Here is a 13,667-nt window from a genome sequence, read left to right as displayed (position 1 = left end):
TATATTAGACATGAACTTTATTTTTTCTATTATAAACTTTTATTTTACTACATATTTAAATGAAATATGAATTATATTTTGTTTTAAATCAATGAATTAGTTTTTGTCATATTATTAAAATAAATTTAAGAAATAAATTGTTTTCATTAATAATTTAGTTTTTTTCTTATGTGAAAAAAATCCCGAAATCCCGAAAAATCCCGGTATCCCGGTATTTACATTTATGAAATCCCGAATCCTTGGATTTGTAAAACCAGTCCCGTTTGGCATCCCTAGTAGATATCATATCCAAGACATTTGAAAAAAAATATTGTTCTGCACTCTTCATCGACGTTTCGCAAGCCTTCGACAAAGTATGGCATGAAGGATTATCGATAAAAATAAAACAATATTTACCAGCAAACACACACAAGCTTCTAGAAAGTTATTTAAGTCATCGAAAGTTAGTTTTTAAAGAGGGAGACTTCATAAGTTCACCACAGCCTATTGAAACAGACGTACCCCAATGAAGTATACTGGGTCCCTTCCTATATTTGCTATATACTTGTGATATGCCTACAAACAGTCGAACCCACATATCAATGTTTGCTGTTGACACAGCTATACTAGCCATTCAAGAAAACCCCCAAGAAGCATCTGTACTTTTACAAGACCATATACTCGACATAGAAAGGTGGTTAAAACAATGGAGAATAAAAGTAAACGAGCAAAAATGTATACATCTCACTTTCACATTAGGATTAGAGAAACGTGCCCTCCAATCCTAATAAATAATCATATAATACCTCAACAAACTGAAGTTAAATATCTAGGTCTGCATCTAGAACGACGTCTTACCTGAAAAAAGCATATAGATACGAAATTGACTCAAATGAAGTCAAAATTACTATAAATTTACTGGCTAATTGTTAAAAATAAAGATTGAGTTTAGATTGTAAACTTTTACTGTACAGCTCAATAATAAAACCCATATGGTGCTATGGAATTCAATTATGGGGCACGGCCTCAGCTTCTAATACTGAAAAAATTCAATGATTTCAAAATAAAATATTAAGAATGATAACAACAGCGCCTTGGTATGTGAGAAATATCAACATTCATAAGAAGCTAGGTGTCTTCCTGGTGAAAAATGAAATAAAAAATCAAGCGGAGTCATATTTGAAAAAGTTAGAAATTCACCCAAACCCACTTGCACGAACATTAATGAGAAGTAATGGCTACATCCGACTAAGAAGAAGGAATCCAACAGACCTGCGCTGATGATAGGATTTATAAATTAAACATCATTTTTTGTCCAACTCACAGTGGTTTAAAAACATTTTTTTGGAAATAATTCGGTATCTTGGGAACTATTGGAGATATTGTTATGAAATTTCACATGGTTTGAGCTTTACGTTTGTTCAGTTTCCTAGCGCTAATGGGGGCAAGTACGTAGCCCCTCAAAGTTGGTCACCTCAGGTCTCAAATTTTTTAAAAAAATCGCCAAAAATCCATTTATAATCCGAATGAGCTGAAATTTTGAATATAACAATACATATATAACAATTTCGTAACAATATCTCCAATAGTTCCCACGATACCGAATTATTTCCAAAAAAAAGTTTCTAAACCACTTTGGTGGGACGTAAATAAAAATTAATATTTAGATTTAAGATTTGAACAAATTATTGATAGTTCACATTTTTTTGTGAAGATACAATAAATAAAATATTAAAAAAAAAAATTATAAGATGAACTACTTACATGTTCTATTGCCTAGCTAAAATAAAGTGAACAAATTAAAGGAAAAACGATAAGAGAAATTTTATTTTAGGATGAAATTAATCACGGCGAATTTTTTCACAATTGTAAATTTAACAAAAATAAATTGAAAAAAAAACTCGGGGAAAAAAAATCAGTAAAATTTTATATTAGCATGAAATTATTCACGGGGAATTTTTTCAATATTGTAAATTTAGGGAAATGGGAAACATTGCGAGGGAAAAAGTATTCATGATAGTGGTGTATATTTTAATTTTGAAAAGTGTTAATACATTTTTGGATATCGAAAAAAACATGTAAACGTTTTTTTTTTTAATTTAGAGCCGATTAGACACAGTTTAACATTCTTGATTTGACTAACGTCAATGCCGCATTCCTTTGAATTTAGAAATAAATAAAAAAACCTAATATACATATACTGCCATACCTAATTATAAATATTATATTTTATTCTAGAAACAATATATTTTTTTGTATCGAGCATTATTGGATACAGCACATTTGGGAAATACAGAGATAAATGCTGTTGGTTTGTCGAGTGCCATAGATCATCTTAAATTGAAAGCTGAAGACGGAAGAGAAAAGTGCAAATTGGAAGCGGAGTTTGAAGTAAGTAGTTACTTGAAAATTATCCCTAATCTAATATATAAAAATTTGCCTATACATCTATTATACAGAAAACTTTGTTATTGGTTTGTTAATTCAAATTCAATTTGTTGTTTTAAATTTAAAATGTTGTACATTAAAATGAAGTACATATTAATTTGCTTTTGCGAGAATCCATTGCTATTTTCGGATTTGACATCTTCTATTTTAATGAAATTTACCACACATATTACGGTTCCAAAAGATTCCTCATATCAATGAATTTTTCATCGAAAACCCTTTCCATTTCAAAAATACTTTAAGACAAGTTAAAGTATACTTCTGACGTTGAAGTCAACTCTAAATATAAACTAAAACTAGCTGAAGTTTTTTTAACTCGTTTAACAACAGCATCAGCTGTTTTTCGCCAAGTAAAACAGTTCGGCTAAAAGTAAAAGTTGTTTAAGTTACAAGATATTGGCAAAGATATTGCAATTATTTAACAGTTATCACTAGGGGGCGGATTTTCATGCATTTATTATTGGAAAATATGCGCCTAAAATATGCTTCAAAAAAATCAAAGTATGACCTAAAAATTTAAAAAATAATTAACTATGGATCGCTCAATACAACATACAGTCTAGGAAAAAAGTATAAATACACCCTACGATTTTGAAGTTTTAGAGAATTAGTGGCTAAAATTAAAAAAAAATTATAGAAATGTTTATGTGTGTGAAGTTAAATTTGAATTTAGCACAGACAAAAACCACATTTTTTAACATTGATCATTTTACAGTCAACATAGCACTGTTAAGCACTTAACAGTCATCATAAATAAATTGTAGTACATGAAATATATCTGAAATAATTTCAGAACTATATAAAATAAAAGAAATAATACAAAAATAAATTTCTGACGTGAAATAAAAGTAAGATAGTAAGAATTAATATTTGATTTTAAATAAAATTGAGTTTTTTGAAAACAAAAGCTGGAGAGTATTAGTGACCATTTTGGGAACTGGGTGAATGTTTCGCATACTACACTATATAGAAATGTTGGTGCAATGAGCACTTGTTGGAACTGTTATAGTGGGATACCTGAAATAATCTTTGAGAAAATTTGATTTGAAAAATAGTATTTTTTTGAAAAATTTTCTGGAGAGGATTTTTGTCCATTTTGGGAATTGTGTGGAAGGTTCGCATATTACACTATATAGATATGGTGGTCCAAGAGGTACTTGTTGGCACTGTGGTAGTGGGATATATGAAATAATCTTGGGATTTGGGAAATTTCGACTTGAAAAATGTAAAATAAAATTGTTCAAGTCGAAATTTCTCAAATCCCAAGATTATTTCAGATATCCCACTACCACAGTTCCAACAAGTACCTCTTGGTCCACCATATCTATATAGTGTAATATGCGAACCTTCCACACAATTCCCAAAATGGACAAAAATCATCTCTACAAAATTTTTCAAAAAAAAATAAAATGTTTCAAGTCAAAATTTCTCAAATCCCAAGATTATTTCAGATATTCCACTACTACAGTTCCAACAAGTACCTCTTGGACCACCATATCTATATAGTGTAATATGCGAACCTTCCACACAATTCCCAAAATGGACACTAATCCTCTCCAGCAATATTACATTTTTCAAGTCGAAATTTCTCAAATCCCAAGATTATTTCAGATATCCCACTACCACAGTTCCAACAAGACTTGAAAAATGTAATATTGCTGGAGAGGATTAGTGTCCATTTTGGGAATTGTGTGGAAGGTTCGCATATTACACTATATAGATATGGTGGTCCAAGAGGTACTTGTTGGAACTGTGGTAGTGGAATATCTGAAATAATCTTGGGATTTGAGAAATTTCGACTTGAACAATTTTATTTTTTTTGAAAAATGTTGTAGAGATGGTTTTGTCCATTTTGGGAATTGTGTGGAAGGTTCGCATATTACACTATATAGATATGGTGGACCAAGAGGTACTTGTTGGAACTGTGGTAGTGGGATATCTGAAATAATCTTGGGATTTGAGAAATTTCGACTTGAACAATTTTATTTTTTTTTGTCCACCATATCTATATAGTGTAATATGCGAACCTTCCACACAATTCCCAAAATGGACAAAAGTCCTCTCCAGAAAATTTTTAAAAAAATTAAATTTTTCAAGTCGAAATTTCTCAAATCCCAAGATTATTTCAGATATCCCACTACCACAGTTCCAACAAGTACCTCTTGGACCACCATATCTATATAGTGTAATATGCGAACCTACACACAATTCCCAAAATGGACAATAATCCTCTCCAGAAAATTTAAAAAAAAAACATAAAATTATTCAAGTCGAAATTTCTGAAATTCCAAGATTATTTCAGATATCCTACTACCACAGTTCCAACAAGTAACTCTTGGACCACAATATCTATATAGTGTAATATGCGAACCTATTCCCAATAAGTGCTCCTTGCACCAACACTTCCATATAGTATAGTATGCGAACCATTCACCCAGTTTCCAAAATGGTCACAAATCATCTCGAGCTTTTTTTTCAAAAAACTTAAATTTTCTCAAATCCAAAGATTATTTCAGGTATCCCACTATAACAGTTCCAACAAGTGCTCATTGCACCAACATTTCTATATAGTGTAGTATGCGAACCTTTCACCCAGTTCCCAAAATGGTCACTAATCCTCTCCAGCTTTTGTTTTCAAAAAACTCAATTTTATTTAAATTCCAATATTAATTCTTACTATCTTACTTTTATTTCACGTCAGAAATTTATTTTTTTATTATTTTTTTTATAGTTCTGAAATTATTTCAGAGACATATTTCAGATATATTTCATGTACTACAATTTATTTATGATGACTGATAAGTGCTTAACAGTGCTATGTTGACTGTAAAATGATCAATGTTAAAAAATGTGGTTTTTGTCTGTGCTAGTTAAATTCAAATTTAACTTCACACACATGAAATGTTTAAGGTATTTCTAATTAATACTGTTGGAAGTAAAAAAGAATATGAAAAGAATGTAACATTGAAATTATTGGGGAAAAACATAATAATTAGTCGGAAAAAAGTCTACATACAACGTAGTATCTTCTAACATCAAATATAATATTAAAAACAAAGAAAAGGAAATAACAGTTAATTTTGTTGATATATTTAAATTTACAAGCATTACAATTGTTAAAGTGATAATAAAGTTTTTTTTTTAATTATTATCCTTGAAAATGGCAAAATAGATTCATATTCCAGTTCGGAATATGGTAGTAAATCTCCGAAAGGAAAATAAATCTTACGGAGAAATTGCTAAGACAACAAAATTAAGTCGGCTACTGACAGACGATCATAAAAAATTATAATAACACCAATAGAACCGAAAATATGCCTAAATCTGGCAGACCTAAGAAGCTTTCGATACGTGATGTTGCCAGTATTTTGAATATAGTGAACCAGGATCCGAAAATGATCGACCCAAAATTGGCGGAACAGATCGAAAAATGTTCCAATAACATTGTTACTCTACAAACAATTATAAACATTTTACATGACAATGGATTTAATAGCAGAACAGCACGCAAAAAAACAACTCATTTCAGCGAAGAATCGTAAACTTTGGTTTGAGTTTGCTAAAGCTCATTTGGACAAGGGTATGGATTTTTGGATACGTGTCATATTTACCGACGAAAGTAGGTGCAATATTTTTGTAAGTGATGTCCGATCCTAAGTTTAGAGAAAACCAAACACTGCACATGATGCAAAGAATATTATACCAACAGTCAAACTTGGTAGAGGCAAAGTTTTGGTTTGGGGTGCCATGGCGTCATCTGGAGTGGATGGCTTGGTTTTAGTCGAGCATAACTTGGACCGCTATCAATATAAAATCATATTGGAACAAAATATTAAGGCATTTGTTGATAGTTTGGGCCTGGGAAATCAATGGTTTTCCAGCAAGTTAACGACCCTAAGCATACTGCGCACGTTGTTCGAGAATTGCTTCTTTATTTTGCCCCATGACAGCTATATTCACCACCCCATTCACCATACTTAAACCCAATAGAGCACATATGTGACTTTTTGTATAAATTTTTGCGAAACTATGACATCAGTAGCCTTGAAACATTAAAAACCGCTCTTATTCGAGCATAAGCCGAAAAACTCCATCTATTACAGAGAATTTGGTGAAATTAATGCACCTTCGTCTTATTGATGCCCAAGATGTACCAACCAAATATTAAGAGTTAATTTTTTTTTAATTTTATATAAAATTTTGAAATAATATTTATTTTTTGTAGCTGTATGTACCAACCAAATATTAAGAGTTAATTTTTTTTTAATTTTATATAAAATTTTGAAATAATATTTATTTTTTGTAGCTGTATGTAGACTTTTTTCCTATGAATTTTTAATGTTTTTGTTATTATTGTTTTTATTATGTAAATTAATTAATTTTTTATTTTATAAATAAACTTATTTATTAATGCCTTAAATATTGACATAAACATTTTTTTAATTTTCTTCACGAACTCTCTAAAACCACTAAATCATAGGGGGTATGTAGACTTTTTTCCTTGACTGTATACAAAAATATACAACAAAGTTCCCAGCAGTTAGGATTCTTGAAATTATACTAAAAATTAAATTATAATTGTTCTTCTGAGAAAACTATGGATATATTAATTCTAATATCTTGGGATTAATATTTGTTTAACGTCGAGACGCGTCGGAATCTTTAAAGCCTCCACCATACGACTTGCTTTTTAAAATCATTAAAATGTTGATCGTGCTATACCTTAATTTTCAGCTCGTAATAAATGACTATGAAGACCGGTAACTGTGTATGTGAAATTACAAAATTTTTCGGTAACGAAATCTCTTGTAAATCGAAATTACAATGAAAACAAATAAGAAAAAAACATGCATTTGCATATAAATCCGCCCCCTAATTATCACTAATATTAGTACCAAAATATCGTAAATATGATATTGTTACGAAATTGTACTTCAAATATAACTTGAATTCAAACATAACGATTTTAAGGGCAGATTTAAAAGTAGCATAATGCTTTCAAATAACAGTGCTGTAATAGCAAACTGTATCATATCTGTGGGCAAATATAACGATTTTAAGGGCTGACTTAAAAGTAGCATAATGCTTTCAAATAACAGTGCTGTAATAGCAAATTGTAACATATCTGTGGGCATTATTAAATAAAAGCTTTCAGTTGACCATTGATCGTAAGTTGGCAACGCTGTATTCGAATATTCAGTTAAAGAACATTGTAGAAATAGAGCTTTCTAGATGGTTATGCAGTGTTATAAATAGTGGCAGAAGTTGCAGTAGTGAGTGAGTTTATCAGAGACGCTTTTAGAATAAACATCAACTGAGTGCCTTAAGTGTGTTGTGTTTTTCAAGTAAATTCGTGTACATTATAAATTGTGTCTGTATTTCTGCGAATTTGCAAACGTGTATAAAAAAACATTGAGTGACTATTTAATTCTGTTGTTGTTGTACATTTTTAAATACTAAACGGCTTTTATTTGCAATCAATAGTATCCGGTTTATTTAAAGGAAATAAACTAACGTTTTGAGAAGGTTAAAACGTAACAATATTAATCTTATCTTTTCCATTTTTCCACCACAAACAGTTTTTTTTTCTTTAGATTCCGCGGTTACTTTTATTGTTTACCTTTTTTTCTTTTTTTTTCCATTTTCTATGTCAGTTGTTCAGCGGTGCCATTTGTCTATATATTGTTGTATGTTGTATGAAAGCATTTTCTACATTTGAGGTGGCACCCAGTTAAAGTCGGTTCAATTTAAAACATACTTTAATTTGACTTTAGTTGCAAAATAATTCAAAGCAGGTTTTTATTTTAAAGTTGTTTTTAAAAAGAACCGAATTTAGTGTTTGACTATGATTATGGGTAAATATCTTTGGCTATAAAATATAGTCAGAAATTATGCTGGTTTTTGAGTAATATTTTTACATCGGAATGAGTTTTCATTGAAAAAATCACTGATATGAAACATATTGGATATCCCAGCAAAAACTTTATTTAAAACTTATTTTATTGTGCATCAAATAATTGTTTTCACCAGTGTTTAACTCAGATAGCGCTGGATTTTTTTTTTTTGGAAAGTTTAATTTTTATTTCGGAACGTAAATTCCTAATATACAATTAAACCACGAGAAACTTCTTTTATCAGCTGACGCTTTAAGGTTCAGAAGCTTCATAACATGTAATAAACAATGAAAAATTAAAAAAAGTGCATTTAAGGAGTGAGATCGAAAAATTCTTAACATACATATATGTTTATAAAAAAGAAACCACTAAACTTACAGCTTTAATTTTTTTTTTATTTGATTGAAATTATTATTACAATTTACAAAAAAAATTATTTTTATAGTTTTAATCACTAGTGATGAAATTTTTAACCTTTTTCGGAAACCCTTCCATTAACGTTTTTATAGTGCTTTCTGTCACTTTGCTCGAACATGTAGTCCATCTCCGTTTAAAATCTACCACACTTTTGGACACCTTTTTTGTACTCTTCAATTCTCTTTTAACAAGAGCCCAATATCTCTCCACTGGCCTTAGCTCCGGGCAGTTTGGAGGATTTGCCTCTCTTGGTACAAATACCACATTATTGTTCTTGTACCACTCAAGGGCTTGTTTGCCATAGTGACAGGATGCCAAGTCAGGCCAAAAATAAGTGGACACATTATGAAGTCTTATGAATGGAAGCAGCCTTTTTTGTAAACATTCCTTGATGTAAATTTCGGTATTTATAGAGCCCGTTGTAACAAATGAGTGGCTTCTTTTGCCGCAACTGCATATTGCTTGCCATACCAAGAACTTTCTGGGAAATTTTGTCTGCTTTTGGGTCCTAAACTTTTCTTCAACATTCCCTCGAGCATCAGCAACATAAAATTTTTGACCTGGAAGTTGCGAAAAATCTGCCAGAACATACGTTTCGTCATCCATTATGCAGCAAGAATATTTTTTTATAAAACTTGACTTCAATTTCCGTGCTCTGTTTTTGGCCTCTAAATTTTTAGTAGCGTTCCTGTCAGGAACTTTTTGAGCCTTGTATGTTTTTAAACCTGCATTAGCTTTAACTTTTCGTACCAAATAGTCCGAGCACTGAGCTAACCGGGCTGCTTTCCTACCGGATGTGTTGGGAGCTCTTTTGAAAATGCGTTCTATTTTTTTGGCTTTAGAAACATCATGTGGACCATTCCTTCTACCTGAACCAGGTTTTCTATCAACTGACAAGTTCTCCCGGTACTGTTTAATAACATTGGAAACAGTTTGACGGCAGACCTTTGTATGCTTGGCCAACTTTTTGTAAGACCAAGTTGGGTTTTGTTGAAAATATTTAATAATTTCAGTACGCACTTTTTTCTGGTCACTCATTTTAATCAGATTAACAAAAAAATTAATATAATTGACATTACACATAATAACTGACATGTTTTTCAAAGGTAACTTGATCAAAAAAAAATTCAAATAATACTTGGGTTAAAAAATGTAATGAAAAACGTGTGTTAAGAATTTTTCGATCTCACTCCTTAAATGCACGTACAAACCCGGTTTTCCCGTTTTTTCCCGTTCTTTTAAAAGGTCGGTTGCGCTAATTGGGTTAAAATTACTACTATATTAGTCAAAAAATTGCAAAAAAAAAAATTTTAATTTTACATGAAAACTGCAACAAATATTTAACAAAATAATATTTCATTGTATACATACTAAAAATATAAATACTATTTACGAATTCCATATATGCACAAGCTTTATGGTAGAAATATTTGTCGCAGTTTTGCCAAAAATATTTTGCCTTACACAATATTTTACGTTGCAGCTAGAAGACAAAATTAAGATTTTTAATTTTTAAAACATTTGCTGCCTAAATATATGTATATTTTAGGTTAGCAAAAACAAATGAAATTGCTTGTGTATAATATACAAAAAAGTTACTACAAAAACATCATACATGCAAACAAATTGCAGCGTGAAACCCATAAACTGCAAACGATATGCGCAGTGAAAAATTCAAACAATGAAAATATCTAATGTAAAATACGAAATTGTGCGAAGATCAAAATGTTTAAAGCGAAAATGTTTATTTTTAAAATATTTCCGCCACATATATGGTTTTGTTTTGCCGCATATAGTCATTGAGTAGAAAAATGTGAAAAAAACTATGAAGTTGATTTGGGTGTACAAAATAAAAAATTGTATTGAAATGTGTGTTAATTAATAAAGAATTTTAGTGCAATAAAATAGAAGAATGCAATGAAAATACATTAAATAAGATTCTGGACAAAGGTTAACGGAGGATATTTTTGTATTTTTTGATTTATTTTTTGATTTTATAATACGAATTCAAATGTATTCATGCTGGTGCTAATAGGAGTCCAGAAAAATTAGTAAGAAAAAAAATAATTTTGTATTAATGCGGTTACAAAAGGATAGATAATACAACAACAAAATGTGACAACAACAGCCAATGAATACCATGTAATAATAAAAACCAGGATATAAAAAGAATGCAATGAATGCATTTTATGAATGAAATCTATCATATAAAGTGTTGTTGTACATACATGTGTTCTGTAACTGCAGTATAAATGCTAGTAAATGCATAATGCAACACCAATTTATGCAAAAATCATAAACAAATACATCAATAGGTTCAATCGTGATCGTGAGTGATTTTGTAGCAGCAGAAAAAAGGATAAAGAGGAATGATAGAAATGTAAGCATCAACAAAAGTAAGGAAGAGTTAAAAGGGATAGAAAATGCAACAACTAGATTATGGAAGGACACATGCATGAAAGCAAAAATAATTTATCACTGCAAATGAATACAAAGAGGTTATAAATAACAGGAGATACAAAATTTAAGAAAGTTCCTGAAAATATAATTCTGCAATGAAGAAAATTTTACTGTATACAAATATCAAGTGAGAGCGTAAATGATCGATTTTGTTTGTGTTTTTAAATGCTCATTCATATGTATCCATTAGGGTATTCAATCGATTAACCGTTAATCGGTTAACCGATTAAATTTTGTCGGTTAACTGTTCGAATAATTTAAAATTGACGATTTTCAAATAACGAATAAACCAATTAATTTGTGTCGATTAACCGATTAACCGAAATGTCTCTTTTTTGCACTTTATACAGAATTATTTTTTAAAATTTAATTTCTTAACTCTTGAACATTCCCTTCTAGCAATAGTTATTTGAAGTATAGTACGGAAACTGAAACTGAGGAATTTGGAAATGACATTTTTTCTAGAATATTCTATGATGAACTTTGTGATAATGAGTTGAAGGACGACTTGGTAATAGATGAAACTAAAGACATTACTGAAACGAGTCTTTAATCAGAACTCAACGATACTATTAAAGTATTCAAAATCTAAAAAAATATGCTTAGAAAAAACTAAAAAAAGAACTGAGAAATTGGATACTTTTTATCGTGCCTTATTTTCGATTTCTCCAAATCTACAATCAGTGAGATAGTTTTTTCAAGTCAAGTTTAATTAAAACTAAAAAAAATCGTTTAAAATTAAAGCATTTAAATTACATTCTTTTTTTAAAAGATTATTTCAGAAGATCTCCTTAAAATCTAAAAAAAGAACTCACATGTGTATACATATTTTTATTTATTGTTTTGTTGAATTATTATGTTTTGTTTGTTTTTTATGTTTTTGTTCTTTTTAGTAACAAAATGCATAAGTATACAAAATTCGTGTTTTTCTTTTCAATTTAAAATTAAAATAGAAATTATTCGGTTAATCGAATAATTTAATATTAACCGATTATTAACCGATTAAATCTAAACCCCGATTAATTATTTGCTCGATTAACCAGAATCCAGAAACCCGATTAATTGAATACCCTAGTATCCATTCGTAGTATTTCTAACAGGAGAACAAAAAACAAATAAGCAACAGAGAACAAATTTTGCAACGAAGGCACAACAAATTTTTTACATAGGCACTAGCAAGGCGAATTTATACAAGGTGGAGTCAGTCAAACAGCTGATAAATTTTTTTTCGCTTTTTGGTTCTAACAATTGTCAAATCTTGTTTTTATATTTAAATATCTACATATTCTAAGCTTATTAACAAAATATTTATTGTTTACATAAATAAGTAAAGCCCTCACTATTCAATTATCTACACTATATTAAGTTTAAATACTTATTTTTTAAATTTTTCTTTTTTGTTTTTTGACATTTGTTAAGACCAATCGTTGTTTTTGTAGAACTAACACCACCTTGTATTAATTCGCCTTGGGCACGAGTGCAGCAGGAGAAAAAGGAAATACAACAACAACTACTTAACTACTACCTCAAGTAATTTTGAAATACAACTGTTGTATGTGTGTCCTCTAGCTGCATAAAGCAACAACAACACATTAAAAAAATAGGAACAAATACAAAGCAAAGGAATTTCTAGACATGTGGTGGAGTACCGTTGCAATTAAAAAGTCAACAACAACTTGTGCAATCTGAAATGCAAATGAGTATGATTGGCTGAGCGTTTGTAACAGGAGTAAAATATAAAAAAAGTATAGAATGCTAAAAAAAAACAAGTAAGAAAGTATGGTCGGTCAAGCCCTTTTAAAATTTCAATAATTTGTATTTTTGAGTGATTTTCGGAAGTGGGCCTTATATGGGGGCTAAGACCAATTATGGACCGATCACCATGAAATTAGGTCGTGTGATTTATGTCTATATGAAAGTTTACTATGTTGAATTTTGTGAGTATACCTACTCTTTTAAGCGATTTATGCGCGTTAAAGTGATTTTCGGAAGCGGGTTTATATGGGAGCTATGACTAATTATGGACCGATCGTGACAAAATTTGGTGACATGAATTTTGTATATATAGAACTTATTTGGAGCGCAATTTGTGGAGATACATTTATAAATTAAGCATTTATGACCGATAAAGTCAAATTTCGGAAGGACATTTGTATGGGGGCTAGGTGAAATAATGGACCGATTTCAACCAGTTTCAATAGGCTTGGTCCTTGGGCCGAAAAAATAATATTTACCAAATTTGATCGAAATATTTCAAAATTGCGACCTGTACTCTGCGCACAAGGTTTACATGGACAGCCAGCCAGCCGACCAGACGGACGGACGGACATAGTTTAATCGACTCAGAAAGTGATTATAAGTCGATCGGTATACTTTAAGGTGCGTGTTAGACTAATATGTTTGTGCGTTACAAACATCTGCACAAACGCATAATACCCTCCCCACTATTGTGGTGCAACGTATAAATAT

General features: G+C 30.3%; 1 protein-coding gene across 1 annotated transcript in view; it reads left to right on the top strand.

Annotated features, from left to right (window-relative positions):
• The window catches only part of Ptp69D (Protein tyrosine phosphatase 69D), a 378,030-nt gene that overhangs the window by 284,711 nt on the left and 79,652 nt on the right, over positions 1 to 13,667 (top strand). Inside the window, exon 7 of the mRNA XM_065506581.1 lies at positions 2,218 to 2,370. Within this exon, the coding sequence (XP_065362653.1) occupies positions 2,218 to 2,370 (153 nt within the window). The remainder of the gene's footprint in view (positions 1 to 2,217; positions 2,371 to 13,667) is intronic.

Source organism: Calliphora vicina, chromosome 3 (genome assembly GCF_958450345.1).
Source record: "Calliphora vicina chromosome 3, idCalVici1.1, whole genome shotgun sequence".
In the NCBI taxonomy this organism is placed as follows: Eukaryota; Metazoa; Arthropoda; class Insecta; order Diptera; family Calliphoridae; genus Calliphora; species Calliphora vicina.
The sequence above is the reverse complement of the archived record's forward strand: the minus strand, read 5'-3'. Positions and strand labels throughout refer to the sequence as shown.